We start from the raw sequence: 23,552 nt of genomic DNA, 5'->3' as shown, positions 1-23,552 counted from the left end.
TGGCTGCCTTGGGCTGGTTAATGGAGACAGGTAGCTGCATGTGGATGTCTAAGAATGCTTCTCTTGCATACCTGTGTGGACGTGTGGGTCCAGGAGCAGCTGTGGGTCTGCCTAGGAATTTAAACATCCATGGGGGAGGTGTGGGGGAGTCTGTGTGTCACTGGATGCCTGGGCTTGTGTTGTAGAGTGTCAACGTGTGTGTGTGTGTGTGTGTGTGTGTGTGTGTGTGTGTGATGAAGCACATATCTGAGCTTGGGAGTGGGTGATTCTGTGGGCATGCACGGTGTCAAGATGATTCTTTCTACCCCTGAAGCCCCATAAAAAGGCCACAGACCAAGGTTATAAGCTGGCAACAACACATAATTCCCGAGCACCTACTATGTGCTAGGCCCTGAGCCAGGCTCTGGAGATAGAGATATAAAACTCAGGCCCTCCCTTGAGAAGCTCAGAGAGCAGAGGGGAAGGTGGGAGTCACAAACTATTTATGGCCCAAGACAGTAAGTCCTGAGGGCCACCGCTTATGTCTTCCTCAGGGGTCCCACAATACCACACTTGTGGAGATGATCCGTTTTCACCACCATCTCCCCCTCCAGACTAAACACCCCTGAGGTCAGCAAGCGTCTGTGCAATAGGAATAACAATTGGCCTAATCTCACAAGGGGCATGAGGCTTCAGTGAGGCTCTGTGAGAGGAGTTGCACACACGCACCAAGCCTGGTACATGGCAGCACCAGAAGCTGCCACCTGGCCAGTTCCAGGAGCTCTTTGACCAAGAAGGCAGAGGCAGAGCTCTGACATCTCTGCGGGCAAGCTGGCGGTCTCTTCCGCAGGCAGAGCGCAGCACCGTTCTGGCACCAGGAGGAAAGAGCCCAAGGGCGGGGGTCCCTGCCATTGGTTGGTGGAGGCTGAACATCCACCTGGATATTTTCTAAGTGCACCTCACTGGCCAACCACTGATGTCTCTGCTGACTCTTTGGTGCCCCATCCAAATTCTTTGCATCACAGCCTTAACCGTCAGATGTCAACATGTAACTTTTCTGAAATGTTGAAAATGTGTCACTTTGAGAGAATGTGCTCCCCCTCATCCCCCACCTTATCCAGACACGTGCATGCTGGTGCATGCTTGTGCGTATGGCATGTGCTTATGAGCGTGAGGACGAGATGGGCAGCTGGGGCAGCCCAAGCTGGACCTGCTTCCACATTACCTGCCAGAGCTCAGTGCCCACTGGGTGTGGCTGGGGCCCCCGTCTGACTCACACTGGCCCCGTTTGGCCTCCCCTCCTCAGCCTCATTGAGCCAGGTTCAAGGTCTTCCCAGTGGGGGGCTGGAGCCGACTCAGGCTGGCTGCAGAGCAGACTCTGCGAATCTCTTCCTAGCTCCACAGATCAGGGAGGGCAGCACGTTGGTAGCTTGAAATATTTCCAGCACAGAAATCAGCAAATGATACCAATAAGATCCCCACCCCACCCCCACCCTGAAAGCATGTAAACACCAGCACATCACTCGCACTGCTGCAGTTGTAACAGCCACCTGGCATTGAGTGGTAGCACCTGTTAGGCATTTGGCACCATTCTCATCTGCACAAAAATCCTGTAAGACATTTGCCATGATCCCCATTTCACATGTGGTGTTCATATTTACATGATTTGCCTCCAGGTCTTTGCCCATCACATGGGGCCGTGCGCCTGAATACGTAGGACCGTGAGATTTGGGAGTGCTGGCAGAGTTGTTAAAAGATCATCCACCAACTAATGACTGCTCATTTGACAGGGAAACTGAGCTCCGAGAGCTTCACTGTTGGGGGTTTGGGGGGTCCTCCTCTGCTAACGCTGCCTCATGTCTAAGGTCACAGCTGCCATCTTCCACCAGCCTCCCAGCCTGCAATCACGCCCGTGTCCATCGCAAAGTCAAGGTCACTGTCACCTGATGTTCTGCATGCATGGCTGATTTTTCTGAAACTTCACATGCAGATCTTGACATTCAGTGCAAGTTATATTTTGTTTTGCTCCGTTTGACCCAGTGTTCAAGACCCTCAAAAACATTTCAAATTTTTCTTGGGTCATTTGTTGTATGTCTAAGTCTCCTTCCTAGACCAGTGCGACCTGCTGCTTTGATCACTGCACCTTCGATGCAGGAATTGGATTCAACTTTTAAAAAGAATAAGCAAGGCAGAGTTCTGTGGCCCAACCCTGGAGATGCCATCCTGTCTGACAGAGGTTCTGGCATCTACACACTTTGGAAAGCAGGTCCTTCCGTGGCCTCTCCCCGTCCCGCCCCGCCCCCCCTCCCGCGGCCCGAACTCTGCCTGCCCTACGAATCAGAGAGTCTGGCTTTTTGTCCCTGCAACATTAGTAGCATTTTGTCTAATGCCCACTGATGCTCACGCTGTGCACCTCGCCCTTGACAGTCTCCCGTTTAGAAAGAGCTCCCTTATGCTGCTTCGCTCTAAGGGACCCACCAGGACGCCTTTGGCCGGGCAAGATCCTCCCAGCCATTACACTGGGCCTCCCGCTCCTGGAGAGTTCTGCGACAGGACTGGGCCCTGCCCTGAGAGTTCCGGTGCTGGGGCTGAGAGCCGGGCATAGGAAAGGACCCGACACCGCTTCTCTGCAGGCTCCAGGCGTCTCCCTCTATGCCCGCACCCCGGTACCTCGGGGGAGAGAGCCTGCGAGTCCTACCTCCCTGCCCCGAAGAGAGAAGCACAAACTCCCAGGTCCCCACCTAGTCCTCCCATCCCTGCTTCCCTATGCCCGGGGGCGCGCGGGCGGGGGGCGGGGGGTGCTTCAGGTTCCACGGTCGCGTCCCCAGGTGGACCCGGCGTCAGGTGAGCTCTCACCTAGGGCGGGTGGAAGGGGTAAATGGGGGCGGGTAGGGGTGGGGGCGGTCCTGAGACGGCGACCCCACCCGCGACGGGGCGGGGCGAGTCCTGCGGGGCCAATGGAACAGGGGGCTCGCCACCGGGGGTGGGGTGGCCGCCGACGCCGCTCCCTCTCCACGCTCGCGCTCCGCCCTTCCCGGGTTTAAAGCCCCGCGGGCGGCTGGTGGCGGCACTGCGAGCGCTGAGCGGCGCAAGTAGATGCGACAGGGCGCCGCCGGCATCATGCGCCCCTCGCCCGCGCTGGCTCTGGCCGCGCTCTGCCTGCTGGCGCTGCCTGCCGCCGCTGCCGCCGCCTACTTCGGGTCAGTGCCCGCCGCGCCCCGGCCCACGCCCCCGGCCCGCCTGCCTACCCCTCCTCCGGCTACCGCAAGGCCAACTTTTCCGTCCCTCTGGCCCCGGCCGGATCTCGAACTCAGACCTTAGCGCCAGCCTCACCCAGCCCCACCTTCTGGTCGGAGTTCGCGTGGCGAGTCCCGTCTTTGGCTTCCCGGGCTCAGCTCCCCATCGCACCTTCTAGCGTCCGACTCTCTGCTCCCCTTCGCGGACAATCTTTTCACCCTTCCCTGTCCGAGACTTCATCCCGCTCACTCCGCTCGATCTCAGACCCTGGCCCAAGGTCCCGGACCCTGCACGCGTCTCGGACCCTTGCCCTGTTCGCCCTGGCGCTCCGTGTCCCAGCCCTCCCAGGTGTCCCTCTTGCGCTCTGATGCCCTCTCTGAGCCTCACTCGGCGTCCTGTCTGCCCCTATCATGGGCTCTGTCTAGCCACAGTCTTGGCCTGGGCCACCCTCCCCACCCTCTGCCTTCGTCCCGCGGAGCGGAGACCCGGAGCGTCGGGTGAATGGGCGGTGGTGGGTTGTTACGGAGGCCGGGGAAGGGGATCACGCAGATCCAAGAATGGAGGAATGAGAGGACTGTCAGCTGGAGACGCCGGGGGAGAGGGTTGTGGAACGTCAGTTGGGGAAATCCGACCAAATCTTAGACCTGGCGTTGGGCGAATTCTCAGGAGAATGACGGAGAGCATAAGGGGAGAGGCGGCGTACGATATGGGAAAAGCGGGATGAGAGCTGGGCTGACACCTGGGGAGAGAGCGGGGATGGGAACTAGGAGTGTATAGAGCGCAAGTTACAGGGCAATTAATTGTACCTCATTCTCTGACCCTGAATTGCAGGGACTTGGGGTGGGAAATGGGGTCGTGGGTGTGAAGGCACTTTCCTGACCTCCATCCAAAGCCCGCTCCAGCTATGGACGATCTGTTACTTTGAATCATGCCATTTTTTTGTGATCTTCACTCCAAATCAGGGTGAGGTTTAGAGTCTGACTACAGCAAAGGCAAGAAAACACCAAGCAAGTGGCCTCCCAGAGACTGCTTTTAAGGACCTCCCAGAGAAGAGCGCGTAAGGGTCTGAGATGTCCTGTACAGGACAGGCTGGAATAAGAACTGTGGCCTAATTTCCAGGTCATGACCTCTGGTTAAAATGTGCCTTGGCTGTGGGCAATGGCTGCTCTTGAACTATATGGAAGGGGCAAGGGTTTATCAGCTCAAACCCTAGCACTGGGCTTGGCTGCTGGTGACTTGGGAAGACCACTCAGCCTCTGGGCTACAGTGACCCCTTCTACAAAGAAGGGGATGAGCTTGATATGACTGAGCCTCTAGATCCACTTCAAGAGCAGTGCACAAACGTGTTTGTTCCCCAGTGATTTCAGGTTTGAAGGCGTTGTGATTGCCTCAGCAGGCAGGGTATAACGGCACAAATTTTGGGTTCCTTTCCCAACTCTGCGACTTGCTAACTGTGTGCTCTTGGTCCAATTACTTAACCTCTCTGTGCCCTGGTTTCTCATCTGTAAAATGAGGATAATAGTGCCTATTTCATATGAAGGCTATGTGAGATAGCACCTGTAAAGCAATTAGGACAGCATCTAGTACATAGTAAATGCTCAACTAATACTGGTGGTGATGATGATGATGATGATAATGATGATGATATTTTTAAAAGATTTTTTAATTTTATTTTTTAGAGAGAGTGGAAGAAAAGGAGAAAGAGAGGGAGGGAAACATCAATGTATAAGAGATACATCTATTGGTTGCCTCTCACATGCCCAGGGACCTGGCCCACAACCCAGGCAGGTGCCCTGACCTGGAATCAAACTGGCGACCCTTTGGTTCACAGGCTGGAGCGCAATCCAGTGAGCCGCACCAGCAGGGCATGACGATGATCACTTTTAGGAGACTAGGCAGAGTATCTTGATATCCCAGGGCTGAGAAGGGCTTCTGAGCTGGAATGGAGAGGGTGAGGACACGTGGCGCCTGCATCCTCTAGGACACCAGCTCATTTCCACTGTTCTGTTTGTTTGGGTTTGGGGGGTTAGGGATGGGACAAGGGCCAGGTGGGGTAGAAGGAAGGGAGCTCCAGGAAGCCTGGACCACCCTTGTTGGTGTGGTGGGAAGGGAGAGGAGTTCGAAGCAGTGCCAGAGGCTAGAATTTGAGGACTGAGCACACGGGCAGCCTTGGGAATGAGAGGGGAGATGGTGGATTCGGCCTGGGTTAGGACTGAAAGGGGTCACACGAGTATTGGAGCCACCTGTTACAGGCCTTGAGCCTGGCTGGACAGAGCTGGCAAAGCACACTCAAGCCACCACCTCCGCAGTCTGGGAAGCTGGACAAACACTAAGAGAATAAGCGGAAACTGGAACCTCGTGCTGTTCTGTGTTTGGTCTCAGAGAGCCTGCGGTCTCACTGGGGAAGCCCTGTTGCTTCCCAGTCAGGCCAGGGTTCCCGGCTTCCCTTCAGATGTTGCTCTCTGGAAGAAATGTTTGTCAGTCATCCACACTAGTGAGAATGTGAGGCAATGTGCTTCTCCCTTTTCCAGGTCATTTGCTTTGGAAGTCTCATTTCTGATTATAAGATGAAGTGTTTTGGTAAAAGAAAATTCAAACAGAAGGCGAGCAAGCGAGGCCAATCTTATTGGGGTCTTCAAAAATCATAGAATCATAGACTTAAGAGTTGGAAGTGACCCCCAAGGGACGTCTGCTCCCACTCCCTGCTTTGAACAAGTCACGTATTATTACCCCTATTTTTGAATGAAACAACCATCATTTCCAAACCACAGTGAGCTGGCAGCTGCTTCTACTGCTTTGCATGAGCCTAGAGCCTAATTCTGTTGATGGTGATAATGGCCTGATAACTAGTATTGTAATTTATGAATAACTTCCTCGCACAAGTCTTCTTGCAGCTGATCTCAAAGCCGTTCCTGAGGAATATTGCATGGGTGTAAAATAGTGCCCAAAAGGAGACCAAGGGTCAGAAAGTTTCAACAACTCACCCAATGTCACACAGCGAATTAGTGGGAGAGAAAGGGTAGAAACCAGTCTGGGCTCTCTGCCCTACAGCCTCCAAAGCTAATACTGTGTGGTCACCCAGGGAAGCAGCAGCTGGGAAGGAGGGCGACCCCCTTTCCTCTTAGTTGACCCTGTCAGATCCTCTTGGCTGTGGTGGGATGGGTGAGGCCACAACATTCTCCTCTGTCCTCAGCAGTGAGACAGGGTGCATTGAGCCCTGTCAGGATGTCAGGTGGGCTCCCAGAGGACAGCATGTTGACCGTGGGATGGGAGGTAGACCACAAAGTCAGGGGCTCAGGTTTGCCCTGGCTCTGGACCACTCTGCGTCATCTATGGCCAAGTCACTTGCCTCCAGGGTCTGTAGCATTTGGAGGTTGTAAGGTTCCCTAAGAGGCTGGTCCTGGCCTGGAAGTCTGGGATTACCCACAGGCTTATGTTTTGGCTCAGTTGGCTTGGGGATTCTGCAAAGATTAACTTATGTGATGTTTTATAAATGAACAGGCATTTATGCGATGAGCTGGACACAGGACAGGTCTTGCCATCCAATATAGTCTTTAAGTCATACCAATGGCTTTGTAACTGGAAATAGCTCCTGTGGAAACAATTTTAAAATCACAGTTAACTTCTGTGTTTTGTTTCTTTTCAAACGCGTCATCTCTGTGCTCTTGTTGGGTTTCTTTCCTCTCTGGAGATGGTACAGAGAAGTTTATGAAAGCACAGGCCTTTGAATCAGCTAGACCTGAGCTTGAATCCTGATCATGCCTCTTGCTAACTGTGTGCCTTTGAGCGAATGTCTCGGCCTTGCTGAGTCTGGGAGGTAATATCACCCATCATGAAGGCTGGCGTGAGGCTTAATGGAGACAATGAAGGAAAAGGCCTGACAGTTGCCAAGCACATACTAAGTGCTCAGTACAGTGCTTAGGACTCATGGTTGTTGTTGGGGTTCTAGCCATCGGCGTGGGTTGTGGAGATGTTGTCATGGTGAAGAAACAAAACACAACTTTACCACTTTTCCCAAATCAACATTACATTCAATAAAATGCATGTATTCTAAGAGCATAGTTTGGGTTTTAGCAAATGTCTGCCCCCATGTAACCGCCACCACAATTACTTTATGGAACGTTACCTTCCTCCCAGAGGGCCCCTGGGCTCCTTTGCAGCCGACCCTCCCCCACTGGCCTCAAGCCACCACTTCTCTACTTTCTGTCATTATACATTAGTTTTGTCCATTGTAGAAGTTCATATAAATGGAGTCATATGGTATATAGCCTTTGCTGTATGAATTCTTTCGCTCAAAATGGTGTTTTGAGATTCATCCATGTTGTTGTGTATATCAGTAGCACATTCCTTTTTTGGCTGAGTAGTGTTTCATTGTGTGGATGTGTTCAATTTGTTTATTGATTCACCAGTTGATGGACATTTGGATTTTTTCCAATTTAGGGCTATTCCAAATAAAGTTGTTATGTAAATGTCTTTTTGTGGACATATGTTTTTATTTCTCTTGGATAAATATCTAGGACTAGATGGTTAGATCGTATGGTACATGTATGTTCAACTTTATAAGAAACAGTCAAATAGTATTCCAGAGTGGTTGTACCATTTCACGCAGTAATGTGTGAGAATTTCAAGTATTCCATATTCTTTTGGCCACTTTAGTGGGTATGTATTGATATCTCACTGTGGTTTTAATTTGCCTTTTTCCATTAATGGATGGTATGTTGAATTTTTTTATGTGACTATTGGTCATGTGAACATCTTTTTAATTGTGTTCTGTATTTGTTTTCTTATTACTGAGCTGTAAGAGTTCTCTAATATTTTGGATACAAATACTTTGTCAGAAAGTATTGGCAATATTTTATCCCTGTCTGTGGCTTGCCTTTTCATCCTCTTATTGGTATTTTATGAATAAGTTTTTAATTTTGATGACGTACACTTTTTCAACATGTTCTTGTACAGGTTTTGTGTGTCCCGTCAAAGAAATCGCTACCAGAGGTTGTAAAGATTTCCTCCAATATTTTCTTCTAGAAGCTTCATAGGCCTAGCTTTTACGCTTAGGTCTATGATTCTTTTTTAGTTAATTTGTACGTGTATGGTGCGAGACAAGGGTAAAAGTGTATTGCTTTTCATGTGGACATCCACTTGTTCCAGTACCATTTGTTAAAAAGATGATTCTTTCTGCACTGCCATCTCTGTTGCAAATTAATTGAGCCAATATTTGAGGACCTATTTCTGGACTCTCTACATGCTTATCCTTATGCCACTACCACACAGTCTTGCTTCCTGCAGCTATTGAGTAATTCTTTTCTCAAAATTGTTTTGGCTATTCTACATCCTTTGTATTTCCACCTATGTTTTAGTATCAACTTATCAATATCTACAGGAAGGCCTGCTGGGATTTTGATTTGGATTGCACTAAATCTATAAATCAATTTATAAAAGATGGGTATTCAGATAATATTGAGTCTACTGCTTCATAACTGCTTTATAAACAGGAAATCTCTCTTTCTCTATTTAGAGCTTTTAAAATTTCTTTCAGCAGTTTTTGTAATTTTCACTATGCAGGTCTTACAAATATTTTTTTTTAAATATTTTATTTATGTACTTTTAGAAGGAGGGAAATGGAGGGAGAAAAAGAGGGAGAGAAACAGCAATGCGTGAGAGCTACATCAACCAGATAGCCTCTCAGGCACCCCAAATGGGGTAGGAGTGTACCCTAACTGGGAATCGAACTGGCAACCCTCTGGCTTGCAGGCTGCATTCAATTCACTGAGCCACACAAGCCAGGGCGCAAGTATTTTTTTAAAAATTATTCTTAAGTGTTTTTTGTATTTAGATGGTATTTTTTTAAATTAAAAAAAACATTTTTAGGAATTAATTTGGTCCTGAGAAAAACAGGGTTGGAGGGAAGAAAGGGTGAAATAAATTTTACTGCTTTGGGTTGGTGGATTGCAAGCCAAATATCACTGATAAGAATCATTGTGTTGGGGGAAAGAATCTAGGCCAATTGGCCCTGGCTGAGCTGTAACTACCCCCCACCCAAGAGCTGCGCTCTAAAGTTGGGTTTAGGGTCAAACCAGCCTCCTCAGTGGATGGTGGTGGAGTTTCTGAGGCTGTGGAGTGGAAAAAAGAGGAGAGGGAAGCAGGTCATAGGGACTCCTGGACTGGAATCTCCTGAGCAAGAGAGGTCCTGGTGCCCTCAGGGTCATGTGCTCAGGTAGAAGTTGGACTCAAGGGGAAGTGAGCCAGGCACTGTGAGGGGACACCACCCAGGCATCACCCAGGGTGGGCATGGAGGCAGCCCAAGGCCCTGGACTTGGAGTCACACAAACTGAGTTCAAATCCTTCATCCAACCACTTACTGTGACCCTGGGCAAGTCAGTTAGATGCTCTGATCTGTTTTCCCATCTGTAAAAATGGGTTACTCTTTATTTCATAGAATTTTTGTGAGGGTTAAATAAATGTACATAAAAGTGCTGAGTGCTAGCTATGTATAGGAGTCTAAGAAAGCTCATGGTCCATTATAGGGCATCCAAGTTAAGGAGCATCTTTAATGACATCTGTTCCTTCCTCCCTTCACTTTGAACTCAGTCGTTGTAGAACTTGAAACCTTCCTGTGCTCTGCACTTTGTGAACATCTTCTCTTTTAACCATTGTGACAGCCTAGGAAGTAGGTACAGGTGGGTGACAATTGCTTTGCCCAAAGTCACGCAGCCAGGGGCTGGCAGCACCAAGATTTGAATTCTAGTCTGTCACAGTCCAGAGCCGATCTCTTTGTCCCTCCTCACGCGCCTGTCGAGCCCCAGCGGAGGCCTGCCTGCCCCGGGCAGCTCTGACCCCCTGAGGCCTCCACTCTGTCACCCACACCTTTCCCTTGGCCTGTATCATGTCTTGTACTTCATGTCTTAAACTCATCGTTTGTTTCCCAGTTCTTCCTGTGCCTACGTCTCCAATTCACGCATAGCTCCTTTCAGACAGAGGTCTCGGGGCCCTGTTGTTGTCTCAGTTCCCCCTCCATCCCCCCCACCGACCCACAGACCTAGCATTGCTTCCTAGTCTGCAGGAAATGCCAGGGTGGGCAGTCCCCTCTCCCTGTCACTGGTCCTTCCTCTGCCCCAGAACCCCCCTCTCTGCCTCATCACATTTGTTCTTTCATCTGCTCACACTTGGTTCTCTCGAGCACACATCGCGTTGCCATGATCTGACCTCGGTCTGGATCAGACCTAGAAGAGACTTGCGCCCATGAGACTCCAGGAGTCAGCCACACCTGGCCTTCCATGGGAATCAGGTGGCAACTGAGATGAGCTTGGAGGGTAGGGCAGCTGCCTCAAGGCCAGACCCCTCACTGGAGAGAAGACGGCTGGGGGGTGGAGGTGGGGAGGGGAAGAGTCTCAAAAGAGCCAGGGGAGGCTTGGGCCCCCATGATGAGTCAGTGCCAGAATTTCCAAAGAAACTGGTTTTAGGGGAAGAGCAAAGAAGGTCCGCTTTCCTGACAGTTACGATCCCTTTGAGGCCAAATGCGGTTCAGAATTCAAGAATTTTCCGATTTTAGAAAGGTAATATAATGCATACATCACGTGCAACATCACATCCCTAGCAAGGTCCAGGGCAGCACCCCATAATCAGACACTTTATTTCTGTGGGAAAGCATCTACAGGTTGGAATAAATTAAAACCATAAATATTCTCACTTTGGTTCAGGTCAAGCCTCTGCCATATGAGTTCACCACTACTGTACAAAAACTTTGTAGTTTTCTGAGCTTTCTGGAGTTTGGAATTGTGGATAAAGCCTTGTGAACGTGCAGCACACTTTCAGCACTGAGAGGTTGTGCAAGCTGAGTTTTAAAGCCTTCGGTGAAGTTCTTGGCTGGTCCTCACTTGTTACCAAAGGGAGGCTCAGGCTGCTCTGAGCCCAGCTCGTCCCCAGGAACTGAGATTCAGAAGCCCTCCCGGCTCTCCCAGTCCCCAGAGGGGCTGAGAGGGCTGAAGGACTCAGGGTCCCACTGACCACAGCCAGGCGGCCCTGAGATGGGGCGTCGGGGAGAGCAAGCACGAGGGATCGGCCTGAGGACCAGGGAGGGCGTGGCCACAGGCGGGCTCCTCAGAGCTACGCCCTCCCGGAGCCTGCAGTGCCGAGCTTGGAAGCCTGATAGCTGGAAGGCCAGTAAGTAGGGCTGGGGGAGGCTGAGGGAGAGCCTAGAGCTACACTCTGCCTGGTGTTGGACATCAATCTGAGGGATTTATGCAGCCAACAGGTGTCTGAGGAGCACTCGCTTGGGGTGAAAGATCTGGGCTGGGGACAGGAGGACCTCAGGGGATAAGAAACTATGATCTCTACCAAGGAGTTTACAGGCTACTTAGACTGTCTGCACAGCCCTGAGGAGGGAGAAAAAAGTGCCAACCATGCAAAAGTAATGGTACTATATCTGCAAAAGTAGAAGAAGACAAAGAAAGAGGTCGGTTAAAGTAGGATGGGGCTGGCAAGTAAAGAGGCTTCCTAGAGGAAACAAACAAACATCATAGCATGTTAGAGCAGGATAGGCCCTCTGGGTCTTGTGTCCCATTCCCTGTATTGTTGAAAAAGGCTATACAGAAGTACGGGGTTCCATGAGGGGCTTTGGAGTGGGAAAGGCATCCCAGGTCGAGGTTAGAGCGTACAGAGGGGCACGGAGAGCCACGGCCAGAGGACAAGGGGAGGCTGGCCTGGCCTGAGGGAGGGGCCATCTGCTACAGTGCTGGCTCACTGTGAGTCCCAGATGTCCCAAGGTGGGACGCTGTCCTGGTCCTGCTCTGCAGGATCCCTCTCTGTTCCCGAGGGGACATCCTGGGGCTGTCCTGGCCACTCTGGCCCTCTGTAGGCATATTCAGGGAGTGACTCCTTGATGAGGTTAGAAGCTTCCTGCTCTGTCTGGAGCTGAGGGGGTGGGAATGGGCCATCCCTGGGACCTACCAAAGGACAAATGGAATCTGTAGCGTGGGTCGGCTCTACCCAGGGCATCTGCAAACAATGAAACTGTCCTTGTCACAGAGTGATCACACTTGAGACATTCCCTAGGGGCCTGACTCTTCCAGGACCCATAGTCCAGCTTGAGCCTGCTGTCCACAGAGAAGAGGGTGATCACTCAAGAGCATGCCAAACTAGTTAGAGTTAGTTGGTCAACTTGCTATGGTTAATAAGTTGGCCGAAGTTACCTAGTCTAGGAGACAGCATGCCGTGGTCGGGCCAGAGCTGGATGAAGGTGTTGTTTGCTGCAAGGAGATAGAGCCTCAGCAACTGCTTGCCTTTCCTTGCAGCCCCCACCCCGAGCCTCCTGCTCTGCTCCTCCCCTAGGTCAGGGCTGAGCCTGTGAACCAAAAAAGCTAGGGAAGCTTGTCATCAGGGCTTCTGGCCTCCCTTTTCTCTGCTCTTCTCCGTCTTTCCTCCAGGCTTCCCCTTTTTTCACAATCCCAGACACTCTTCTTTGACATTTTTCTACCTAGCAGAGTATGTTCTCAGGCACTTGCGTTCTATCAGACTCTCACACTTTAGTATGAATAAGCAGGCTGCTTCTCTAAAGTCAAAAGCTCGATTTCTGACGTATGGCTGAAAAAAGAGTGAGTTTTAGACCAAGGGAAAAGTAGTCTTTTTAACGAAGAATCCTCTCCCTTTGCCCAGAGGGCCAGAGTTTTGACCAGGCTTCCTTCTCTTCAAACCTACCTGTCTTGTGTTCCTGTCTCTCTAGACATTTCCTGTGGTGATGGCTGATTTTGCTTTCCTGAAGCCATTGAAACCAAAAGCAGAAATCACCAGATGGCTTGATAGAAACAGTTAGGAGACCTGGGGCACAGTGCTAGCCCTGTCACTAACTCAGTTGTCACTTTGGACTATAAATCTTACATGAACTCCCAAGGCACCAGACAGGTCAAAGCAGAGACACTTGGCAAACCTCTTGCCCTCTTCTCTGCCCCTAGAATCCTCTGGGATACCTCTTAGGAGCCATCAGGGCAAAACACCTCTGGACTGGGTGATCTTAAAGGATGTATGCAGCGCTAAAATGTAATAATGCAAATGGTATACATTTGGGCCCAGCCAGGGACCAGGGGCTGCTGTGGAGGTGAGGGATTCCCCCGCACAGGGGTGTCTTTGGGACCCTCCATACCCCCTGGCCCATGCATATGAGAGACGAAGGCTTCATGTCCTCAGCTTCAGCCTCAGCCTGAGTGGAGAGGGAGCGAGACAGGAAGGAGGAAGGGGGAAGCATTTCCTTCCCAGATGTTGCACTAGTTATGCTGTAAATACCGAGATTGTTGAGATGCAAAGCAGGCTGCCCACTTAGCTCCTGAGCACATGTCTCCCAATGCCATCCTCAGCCGCAGCCCTGTCTGCGGAAGCAGGAAGTGGGGCTGTTCTTGCAGAGACAAAGCCCACAGCTGGGAAAGGCTCTTTCTCTCTGAGCCAGGAATGGGGTAGGGGATGAGGCCCTGGTGGGCTCTTAGGGGGTAGGTGGTGACGAGATTCAGTCCTCAAGGTGGGTTCTGAGGTTAAGAGCGGGGGAGGAAAGCAAGGCTCTCCCAGGCCCCATAGGGGTTGAGAAGGCTGAAGGAGGGACCAGGAGGGGCTGGGGGACCCAGGCAGGAAAGTAGTGAGTCCTTGTTTATTTCAGCCTTCTGCGGGAAGACCTGGCATGAAGCTGATGCTCACAAAAATCCTTTATATTGATGTTCAATGAGTGAGTGAGTGAAAGGAGAGGGGGGAGGGAGTTGGAGTGAAGGTAGGAAATGGATTGGCCAGGCTGCTCATTCAGGACACGTTCCTGGAGGAGGCGTGAGGTGACACTGCATCCAGGAGAGGAGGCGGGAGTCTGAAAGATGGAGGGAAGGATGTGCTGCTGGTACATCTGGTGACAACAAGATGGGGGTCAGGGCGGGGGCGGCCTGGGGTGAGTGTTGAGGTGGTCCCTTCTCTGCAGAAGGACTGTTGGCTTGGAACCATGCATCCTCTTTTCCTAGGAGTCACTGCCCTCACTAACTGTCTCCTGCTGGGAAGAGGTAGGTCGTGGAGAGCACGGGCAGAGGTAACAAATGTGAGTGTGTGGGGGGAGGGGGGGTTAGTGAGGGCTGGGAGAGGTGGGGTGAGATGTTTGAGATGAAAGCACAAAAGGAGCATTTACCATGTAAATGGCCCTGCAGCGGAAGCCTGTTATCAGAGCATCTAATGGGGTTTTGTAGGGCCAAGGCCAATGCTCCAGGCAGAGCAAGGCTTTCCTGGTTCCCAGGCAGCTGCCTGCAGTTGGCATGGACCCTGGTGCCAGGCACAGCTCCTGGCCCCTCCAGCTATGTGTCCAGACATGCTGGCAGGACCCAGTGCCCTGGAAACCACCAGTCTTGCCCTATACCACCCCCTTCTCCCGCCACTTACCCGCCACATCCTGGGACAGCCTCCTTGGGACCCATCAGACCCTCTCAAGCAGAAACAAGAGTGGGGGGGGGGGCCTAGGGCACCCCCAGGTGATGGAAAGTGCCCTTCACATGCCAGGTCTGGGAGCTTCCTCCTGCCTCCTCCCCCACCCCCTTCCCCTACCTCCCACCACAGGCAGGAGGGGACTGGCTGAAGTCAGATTCTCACCAAGGTGGGCCTAGGAGTTCTTATCTGGGTCCCTGAGCCGCTACTTATTGTTCCCTGGGGAGCTGGACTGGTTCAAAACTTTCTTCTTTCCCTGCCATTTGGGGCTTCAGGAGAGTGTACCCTCGGATCCAGCCAAGTTCTCTCCAGACTGTGACCTCTTTGAGGGCAGGAGCAGGTCTCAGTGCCCAGCACATAGTAGGTACTTATGAATGCTACTTATCTGGAACTTTTTATGTGCCAGGCACTGTTGTAAGAGCTTTCTTTACAAAGGTGAATTCATTTCATCTTCAGGACAGCCCTGAGAAGCAGGTACTGTGATTTCCTGCATTTTTAAGATGAGACGTAGAGAGGTAGAGTCCCATTCCCAAGGTGGCACAACTAGTAAGAGGTAGAGGTGGATTTGAACCCAAGTGGTCTGACTCTGGCCATGCTGTCCCACTAGTCAATGTGTACTTGTTAGATGGAGTGAGCTCAGGGAGTGAGTGGACATCCTCGAGGTCACCAGGGAGTGAGGGCAGACCTGGGACCCAACTACTTGGGTCACTGTTGTCTTGGGGGCCTGAGGTCCTTGAGTCCTCACACTCCAGCAGATGATGGGTGATTGCTCCAGGATGAACCCCATCTCTTCTCAGGGGTTTGATGGTTCCTGGGTCCTGCTGATGGTAAACCAAAGTAGTCTCCTGAGCAGCTTTCCCCACAGCCTGGAGAACCTTCTTTTGCTTACTTCAAGGTCATCCCCGGTGGGGTGGCCTTAGCCCAAACTGCGGATGGGGTGAGCACTGGGGAACGTGAAAGGAGGCAGAGGTGGGAAGGGCCAGGAGTGGGCAGAAGAGATCTGGGGGTGGAATTGGGGGTATGTGAGATGAAGTCCTGAGGGGCACCCTTGACCTTTCCCACTGTGGGGGGAGATAAGGTAGTCAGGAAGTGGCTGGGGATGATCTGGGGTCAAAGCCAGACACTTCTCATTGTGTGGAAATGGGGGCTTCCTGTCTTATTATTAACCTAAGGGTCACGGGCCAAGGGTGCCGGGGGCAGAAGGTACAGGCTGGGGGCAAAGAAGGGAGGAGAATAGAGCTGGTCACGTGGGGTTGTTGCTTTCTGAATGGGAAAACAGAGTCTAGAAATCAGCCTGGGGGAGCTGGACTGGAAGCAGGAATGGGGGAGACCAGTTGGGCTAAAGTAGGTGCAACCAATGAAGGGGGTGATCCCAGGCAGAGAAACCCCAGGAGCTGGTCCCCCAGTCTAGAAGAGCAATTAGCTAGTATGCAAATTATTCATTGTCTGCTCTTCAGTTCAGAATCCTGTCATTTGTTTGGCTGATAGCTCTGAGCTCACCGTGGAGTGAGCAGTGTCTTTATTAAAACTCAAGGTTTAGATTCATTAGACTAATGAAGCTCACTTGATCTTCTCTGGTTTACCCCCAGGAGGCTCAACTAACATGTTGGCAACTGAGAGTTTTGCAGAGGGGCCTGGCGGGTAGGGTTCTCGGGCCTAGGGTGCCAGAGAGTATTGTGTCTTCAAGGGGAGTGGATCAGGCCCACTGACCCCAGGACAGACTGCAGCTCTAGCACCAGCTAGAACTCTTCTGAGGTCCAGGAAGAAGCCTTCCCCAGCAGCTGCTCTGGGATGAGCATGTGGCAAGAGTTCACAAGCACCGTTTAAGAAATGCCTTGAGGTGTTTTCTAAGTTTGATGTCATGGCCCTATTTCTTCAAAGGAAATATGATCCTTAACTGCAACATAGAAAACAAATAAGAAGGAAGCTGGGTCCTGGAAGGGCCCTCAGCTGCCTTCCCGGGACCTGCAGGGCAGCGCCAGGGAGCCTTCTTGGAGAGCAGCCCTGGGCAGACCAAGCCCAGTGTGGCCTGAGGCCCCTGTGCGGTTGGCTGCCTTTCCTGACCATTAATCACTACTAAGTGTCATTACCACTAATAAAATTAACCGACTTTATACTGGACTCCTGGGGCCATCAATCACAGGGTCTATTACACAAAATTCAAAAAACAACAAAAGAAAACATGTGCCTGTGGATGGGGAAAGGGTGCCGAGCCTGGCTCACACGCACAGCCTGAGGGCATGCTGGGACCCCACAGCTGTCATAAGGTCCTATCAGGGGCGGCAGACACCCTAAGTTAGACAAACTAACTCCAAGCCTTGACACTGTACTGCAGGGGTGTCTCAGGCAAGAACACAGCTGACCTCAGGGAGACTCCCGGTCCCGCGGCTGAAGAGCGCCCCGCATTCTCTCTCCTAATCTCACCTCAGCTTCTCTTGATGCATTTGGTTTATTTTTTTCTTTAGACCAGCTTCTTTTTTTAATCACCTGAGTTACTGGCCCAGTCACCCAAAAGGAAAGAGAGAAAGCAACTGTATGCTCATTTAATTCAAATTCCAAATTCCCAGAGAAAGGACTGATTGGCCCAGCTTGGGTCATGTGATCCTCATTGGTCCAATCAACAGGCCAGAGAAGCAAGGTCATGTGGTATAAAATGGCCTACAGGGACCACATGCTAACCATGTAGATAGAAGGAACACATAGGCAGCCCACCCAGCAGGTGTTCACATAGTAATTTAAAGGTCTGAGTAATAAGCATTCAAAATGGTAGATATATCATATGATATCATATCATACCATATCATTATCACACAATATAGCTATAATGATATAACAATAATAGCTATTATTCTTGCATGGCTCAGTTGGTTCAGCACTGTCCCACAAAGCAAAAGGTTGCCGGTTTGATTCCCAGTCAGGGTGCATGCCTCGGTTGCGGGCCAGGTCCCTGATCAGGGTGTATGCAAGAGGCAGCTGATCAATGTTCCTCTCCCTCTGTTTCTCCCTACCTTCGCTTCTCTCTAAATAAATAAAATCTTTTTTAAAAATGGCATTTGAGACAGGTCTTCAAGGATGTGCAGCCCCACGGGTCAAAATTCCCATCACTCCTTGTTTGTTCTCCCTACTGATTGTCCCTACTGAGTTCTCCCATCTGTCAATCAGCTGCTAAAAGGAAGTTCCCAATTTCTGAAACACAGGAAATGTGTGAGTAGAAACTGTCCCTCACACCAGCCCCCCGGTGTGGGGAGGACACTGGAGGGGCTACGTGGCTGCTGCCTCTTCGCTCCCTGCAGCCCCTGAGCCGCCCTCCACTCTGGAAGTCAGGCAGGGCGGGGCCTCCTCAGCTGGAGTTGACATCGGGCTCTGCTGTGGACCTGCCAAGGGTCAAGCTCTGAGGGTTTCCTGCCAGCCTGCAGGGAGGGGTTTGGGTGTAGACCTGGTGGACTGGAAATTTACCCATTTGCCCCCAGATTAATGATTAACGGGTCCCTGCCCTCACCCTGTCTGGGAGGGGAACCCAAGGCCCGGCTGGGCCAGGAGGAGCCTGATAGCATCTGTCTCTGCTCAGAGGTTTCAGAGATACGCTCCATACTGGGTTGGCTACACCTGGTGGGCTTGGAATCTACAGGCACTTTCTGGGGGCAGCTGGGACCTGGCCAGGACCCACACCCGCCCAGACAGGGAGGGTGTGGCATCTAGCCAGATGTCCTGGCCGGGGCAGGTGACTCCAAACAGGAGAACTGTTCCCTGTGTCCATGGGACAAGGGCCTTTCTGGCCCTTCAGGGCTTGGCCAGGACCTGCCAGTGACACATGAGCAGGAAGGACAAGTGCCACATTCAAGCAGGAGCTTTAAGAACCATTGTGTGGTTCTACCGTTGCTGTTTTACCTTGGCCAAGAGGCGAGCATGTTCTAAAAAAGAAAGGGGCTACTTCCACCCACACAGAGGGCCACCAGGGTACGGGACAGTAAATCTCTTGAGCTGGTAGAACCGTTTCACAGAGAGCTTCTGGGGAGAGGGAAAGTGAGTTCTAATTCTAGTCCCCACTTTGCTGCTAATCTGCTGGGTGACTCAGGTCAGTCACTGCCTCTTCATAAAACCTTTGTTTCCTTATCTGGACAAAGGGAAGGCTCTGCCCAAGTTAAAGAGTAAAGAATCTTGCAAGAGAAAAGAATTTTGAGAAACTCCAGCTAGCAGGAAAGTAAACAAGCGTGTCCCAGGCACTGCGGTCGGTACTTTTCGTGTAATCCTCCCCGCAGCCCAGGTAGAGAGGATCACTGTTTCCAGTTAGCAGAGGTGAAAACCGAGGCTTCAAGGTTATACAGCCAGGAAGCGGCAGTCAGGATTAGAACTTGGCAGCCAATTCCAGAATCCATGAACTGCTGTTATTGTAGAACAAGAAGCCTGGGGCTGGTGGCCTAATAGAAATTCAGCTCCTTCCCCTTCATTCACCCATCTGTCAGTCTGTGCATCCATCCACCTACCCCTGCTTCCTTCCTTCCCTCCTTTCTTTCATCCATCCTGCCATCTATGCGGGTATTCCCCAAACATTTCTTTGTAACGGGCACTGAGTGGCCAGGTGGCTGAAGGTCTATCTGGGAATTGCGGAAATAAGTTAGGTTGGCGTGGGATTCCTTGGGCAGTGACATATGGAAGGGAAAGCGCGCTGTCAGGGAGGATGGCTGGGTGTCTGCTCCCCGTCCACAGCACTCTGCCTGCCCCTCTTAGGAACGTGGTCTCCGCCTCCAGACAGCAGCCAATGCTACATGAAGTATTTCCCCAGCTTCCCTGATCATTGAAGCTGCCTGGGGATGTGGTAAATACACAGACTCCCCAGGCCGCATTCCAGACCAACAGAAACAGAATTGCCAACTGGGGATCCTGGGGACCTATATTTTTAATGAGCACCCTGGGTGATTGTTGTCATTGGGCAAGTTTGGGAAAGACGGTGGGTAAGACTTTGGCATCTGGAAAACGGGTTTGGGATCCTGCACTAGCCTTTGTTGTAAGCATCTTTGTCTTCTACTCTGCAAAATGGGAATATGACTCCATGGGGCTGGCCTCTCTCCCAGAAATAACGCGGTCCCCCCAAAAGGCCCCCTTCCCCTCCCCGGCCCACATCCTTAGGTACTGTCATCCTCCTTTTTCTCCCCCACTCCCTGCCTCTTTACCGCCCCCAAGGGTCACAGGTCTCCCTTCTCTTGCCCTCTTCAGCCTGACCGGGCGGGAGGTCCTGACGCCCTTCCCAGGGCTGGGCACTGCGGCGGCCCCAGCTCAGGGCGGGGCCCACCTGAAGCAGTGCGACCTGCTGAAGCTGTCCCGCCGGCAGAAGCAGCTCTGCCGGCGGGAGCCTGGCCTGGCGGAGACCCTGCAGGATGCTGCCCACCTCAGCCTGCTCGAGTGCCAGTTCCAGTTTCGGCATGAGCGCTGGAACTGCAGCCTGGAGGGAAGGACAGGCCTGCTCAAGAGAGGTAGGGAGGAGAGATGGGGGGGGGCTAGGGGAGGGGGGACAAGGAGGGAGGAGGACTGCAGGTCGCCTGTGCTTCCCGCACCCCTGGCCCCTGCACTCCGGCCACACCGCCCTCGTGAACCCAGCACAGTCCTAAGTGAGAGGAGTCCTGGGAGTTAAGGAGCCTCAGCTTTTCCCTCAGTGTGGGGGGAGCAAAGGAGCCAGGAGGACACAGGAGGAAGCACAGCCCACCCCGGAAAGTCCACAGATGAGACGGGTGCCCCCCCGCCAGTCCCATCCCTGAGCCTCCTCCATATGTACACACCACAAAACTAGGTGCAAGGACGTATACGGAGGGAAGGCAGTTAACAGTTGGCCAAATAGCATGAAGCAGGCCGAATTCACTTGTTCACTGATTCACCCGTTTCTGTGTTCATCCCATCCATTGATCCACCTTTCCCTCCCTCCCTCCCGCCTCCCCTGCACCTCTCCATGCCTCCACTGGATCCGTTCACTAAGCACGTGGGGAGGCTCCCAGTGAGCCAGTGCTGTGCTGGATACTGAAGGCACAGATCTGGTCAAGACCCTGTCAACCCTCAGAACATGCAGCCTCAGGGGCAAAACAGGTCATCATGAGACTCTATCTCCAAGGGGCAGGGGCTGTAACAGAGGCTTTGACAGAAAGGCAGCCGTGGCATGGAGCAGCAGCCAGCCGCCTCCAGGCCAGCTGCCCTCCCCGGCTGGGGCCAGTCTGGGGCAGAGCTGATCCGACCCTCCGCGTCGCCAGCACCCCAGGGACACTGGAGAGCAGGCGAGCCCTTGAGCGGGGCCAGCTTTGGGCCACACCCTAGCAGAGCAAGAGTGGCGATGGTGCCGGAAGCGGCTGGATGGTCGGTCTGGCAAGAGACCCAAAGTCACTCTGTCACCAGGTGAACTCCACGGGAGGCAGCAGAGAGTGACATCTGAAGATTATCATGAAGCACAGGAGGCCCACAGGGCGTATTTCAGGGGATCAGGGGCTTCAGAGGTGGTCTAGTCCAACTTGTTCACACGTGGACTTGGAGTCAAGACCAGTGGCTTCGCCCCAGCTTAGTTCCTCACCAGGTGCCTAAGTCACTTCTATTTGCGTCTCAGTGTTCTCATCTGTTCCCCACCTGCTGCCTGGGGAATCTGGGAATCTGCTTCACGGTGATTTAGAAAGTCTCATTGTAAACAGCAACTTGCAACCTGAGTTTAAGGGGCAGGTGGCAGGGCGGCTGCCCCCAGCTGCGTCCTCAGGTTCACACCCTGCTCACCTGCTCAGCCTCTAAGCCCATTCCTCTCCCTCCCAATCTCCCCGGTGCCTGGCCCAGGTTTCAAGGAGACGGCCTTCCTGTACTCGGTGTCCTCAGCTGCCCTCACCCACACCCTGGCCCGGGCCTGCAGTGCCGGGCGCATGGAGCGCTGCACCTGCGATGACTCCCCGGGCCTGGAGAGCCGGCAGGCCTGGCAGTGGGGCGTGTGTGGCGACAACCTCAAGTACAGCACCAAGTTCCTGAGCAACTTCCTGGGGCCCAAGAGAGGAAGCAAAGACCTGCGGGCACGGGCAGACGCCCACAACACCCACGTGGGCATCAAGGTAAGCACGTTCCTGGGTGGCCTCTGGCCCTGCCCGCTGGGGTGCTTGGTCTGTAGGAGGTCCTCCCATGCCCTGCTGCCCAGCACACACACACACACAGCTAGCACAGGATGAACCTCGTTCCTTCCACCAACATTCCCTGGGCACCTACTCCAGACCATGACCAGGAAGCAGGAAAGGGTCCTGGGTGTCACCGGCGCTGGGCAGCAGGTGGGAGCCAGGCTTGGGACCAGGCCTGGTGAGGCAGGAACATGTTTGGAGAGGGGTCTCCATGCCAAGGACTAGCCTTCCTGGGGGTCCTAGCAGCCAACATAGTTTGGAAACTTGCAAAAGGGAAGAGGAGGCAGCCCAGGGAAGGGAAGGGAGTTAGCTGAGGTCCTAGAGCAGAGGGAGAACTGAAGGGTAAAAAGTATCTAGGTCTATTTGAATGAGAAGGTTGGAACAGGCCGAAGCTTCCGTTTTTTAGAAAACAGAGTTCTGTGTCCTGCGCCCTCATCACTGAGTTGGCATAAACCGCAGCTGCTGTATTCACGTGTGCAAGTCGTCTGCTACATGAGAATTCTGGCCCAGGGAAGGGGCTGGGGCCAAGACCCTGCCCACGCTGCTCTCACAGAGCACGCGTGCTGGCCTAGGGCTGCCTCTGCCCAGCAGAAGACGAGCCTCAGGCCAGTTTGCACAGGGGTGCCGTGTAGCAAACCTTCCCATCTTCTGCCACTCCCCAGCCAGGGCTGGCACCCTGGGGGCAGACTCAGGCCGCGGGCCCTGAGCTTCTGACTGCGCCTCCGTTCTGCCCCTCCTCGCAGGCTGTGAAGAGTGGCCTCAGGACCACTTGTAAGTGCCATGGCGTGTCGGGCTCCTGCGCCGTACGCACCTGCTGGAAGCAGCTCTCCCCATTCCGAGAGACAGGCCAGGTGCTGAAGCTGCGCTACGACTCAGCGGTCAAGGTGTCCAGTGCCACCAACGAGGCCTTGGGCCGCCTGGAGCTGTGGGCACCTGCTAGGCCAGGCACTCCGACCAAGGGCCTGGCCCCCCGGCCCGGGGACCTGGTCTACATGGAGGACTCCCCCAGCTTCTGCCGGCCCAGCAAGTACTCCCCGGGCACGGCAGGCAGAGTGTGCTCCCGGGAAGCCAGCTGCAGCAGCCTGTGCTGCGGGCGGGGCTACGACACCCAGAGCCGCCTGGTGGCCTTCTCCTGCCACTGCCAGGTGCAGTGGTGCTGCTACGTGGAGTGCCAGCAGTGCGTGCAGGAGGAGCTCGTGTACACCTGCAAGCACTAGGTCGGTTGCCCAGCGTGCCAGCTGAGCACTGCCAGGACCCCCCTTGGTGCCCGGCACCTTGAGGCCACCCAGCTGTCCAGCTGGCCCCTCCGGGCAGGCACACCTGCGTGCATGCGCTCACCGACAGACGTCCCGAGCACACACACTCCTCTCTCTATCAGGCCTGGCAGTCTTCCCCGCCCTCGACTCTCAGGGTGAGAGGTGCAGGCCCTACTCCTGAACCCAAGGGTCTCCAGCCTTTTTGGGGACTTGGAGCAGGAAGGCAGAGTGGGAAAGATGGGGAAGGAAATGAGGAAAACTAGGAGGAGGGCAAGACCGAGGTGTAGAGGGGAGAGAGGGAGTCTCCCACCATCTTACTTCCTGGGATACACGGTCTAGAGCCAGAAAGAGGCAGGGAGCTGAGCTTCTCAGTGGAGAAGGCACAGGGAGGCAGGTCAGCTGGAAGCCAAGGCCGGAGTCTGGCTGGGATGGGACGGTCCCTCCTGTGGGCCCTGCTCAGGCCACAGGGAGCCTGGCGACCACACACCATCACTACCAAATGGCCTTCTGTGCGAGA

At 53.1% G+C, this 23,552-nt stretch overlaps 1 protein-coding gene across 1 annotated transcript; it reads left to right on the top strand.

Annotated features, from left to right (window-relative positions):
* The first annotated feature begins 3,099 nt into the window (after positions 1–3,099).
* WNT9B (Wnt family member 9B) lies at positions 3,100–22,996 on the top strand. The gene is made up of 4 exons (XM_054574913.1): positions 3,100–3,179; positions 19,867–20,123; positions 21,454–21,719; positions 22,523–22,996. The coding sequence occupies exons 1-4, from the start codon at positions 3,100–3,102 to the stop codon at positions 22,994–22,996; spliced, it is 1,077 nt and encodes a 358-aa protein (XP_054430888.1).
* The last annotated feature ends 556 nt before the right edge of the window (positions 22,997–23,552 follow it).

Source organism: Pteronotus mesoamericanus, unplaced genomic scaffold, assembly GCF_021234165.1.
Source record: "Pteronotus mesoamericanus isolate MK-2021 breed Mesoamerican mustached bat unplaced genomic scaffold, CSHL_Meso_final contig_269, whole genome shotgun sequence".
NCBI lineage: Eukaryota > Metazoa > Chordata > Mammalia > Chiroptera > Mormoopidae > Pteronotus > Pteronotus mesoamericanus.
Note: the sequence above shows the minus strand (reverse complement) of the source record. Positions and strands in the feature narration are given on the sequence as shown.

Coding starts and splice junctions, on each gene's coding strand:
- WNT9B (XM_054574913.1), top strand. CDS start 3,100: ATGCGCCCCTCGCCCGCGCTGGCTCTGGCCGCGCTCTGCCTGCTGGCG. Junction 3,180..19,866: donor GCTGCCGCCGCCTACTTCGG/GTCAGTGCCCGC, acceptor TGCCCTCTTCAG/CCTGACCGGGCGGGAGGTCC. Junction 21,720..22,522: donor ACACCCACGTGGGCATCAAG/GTAAGCACGTTC, acceptor CCCTCCTCGCAG/GCTGTGAAGAGTGGCCTCAG.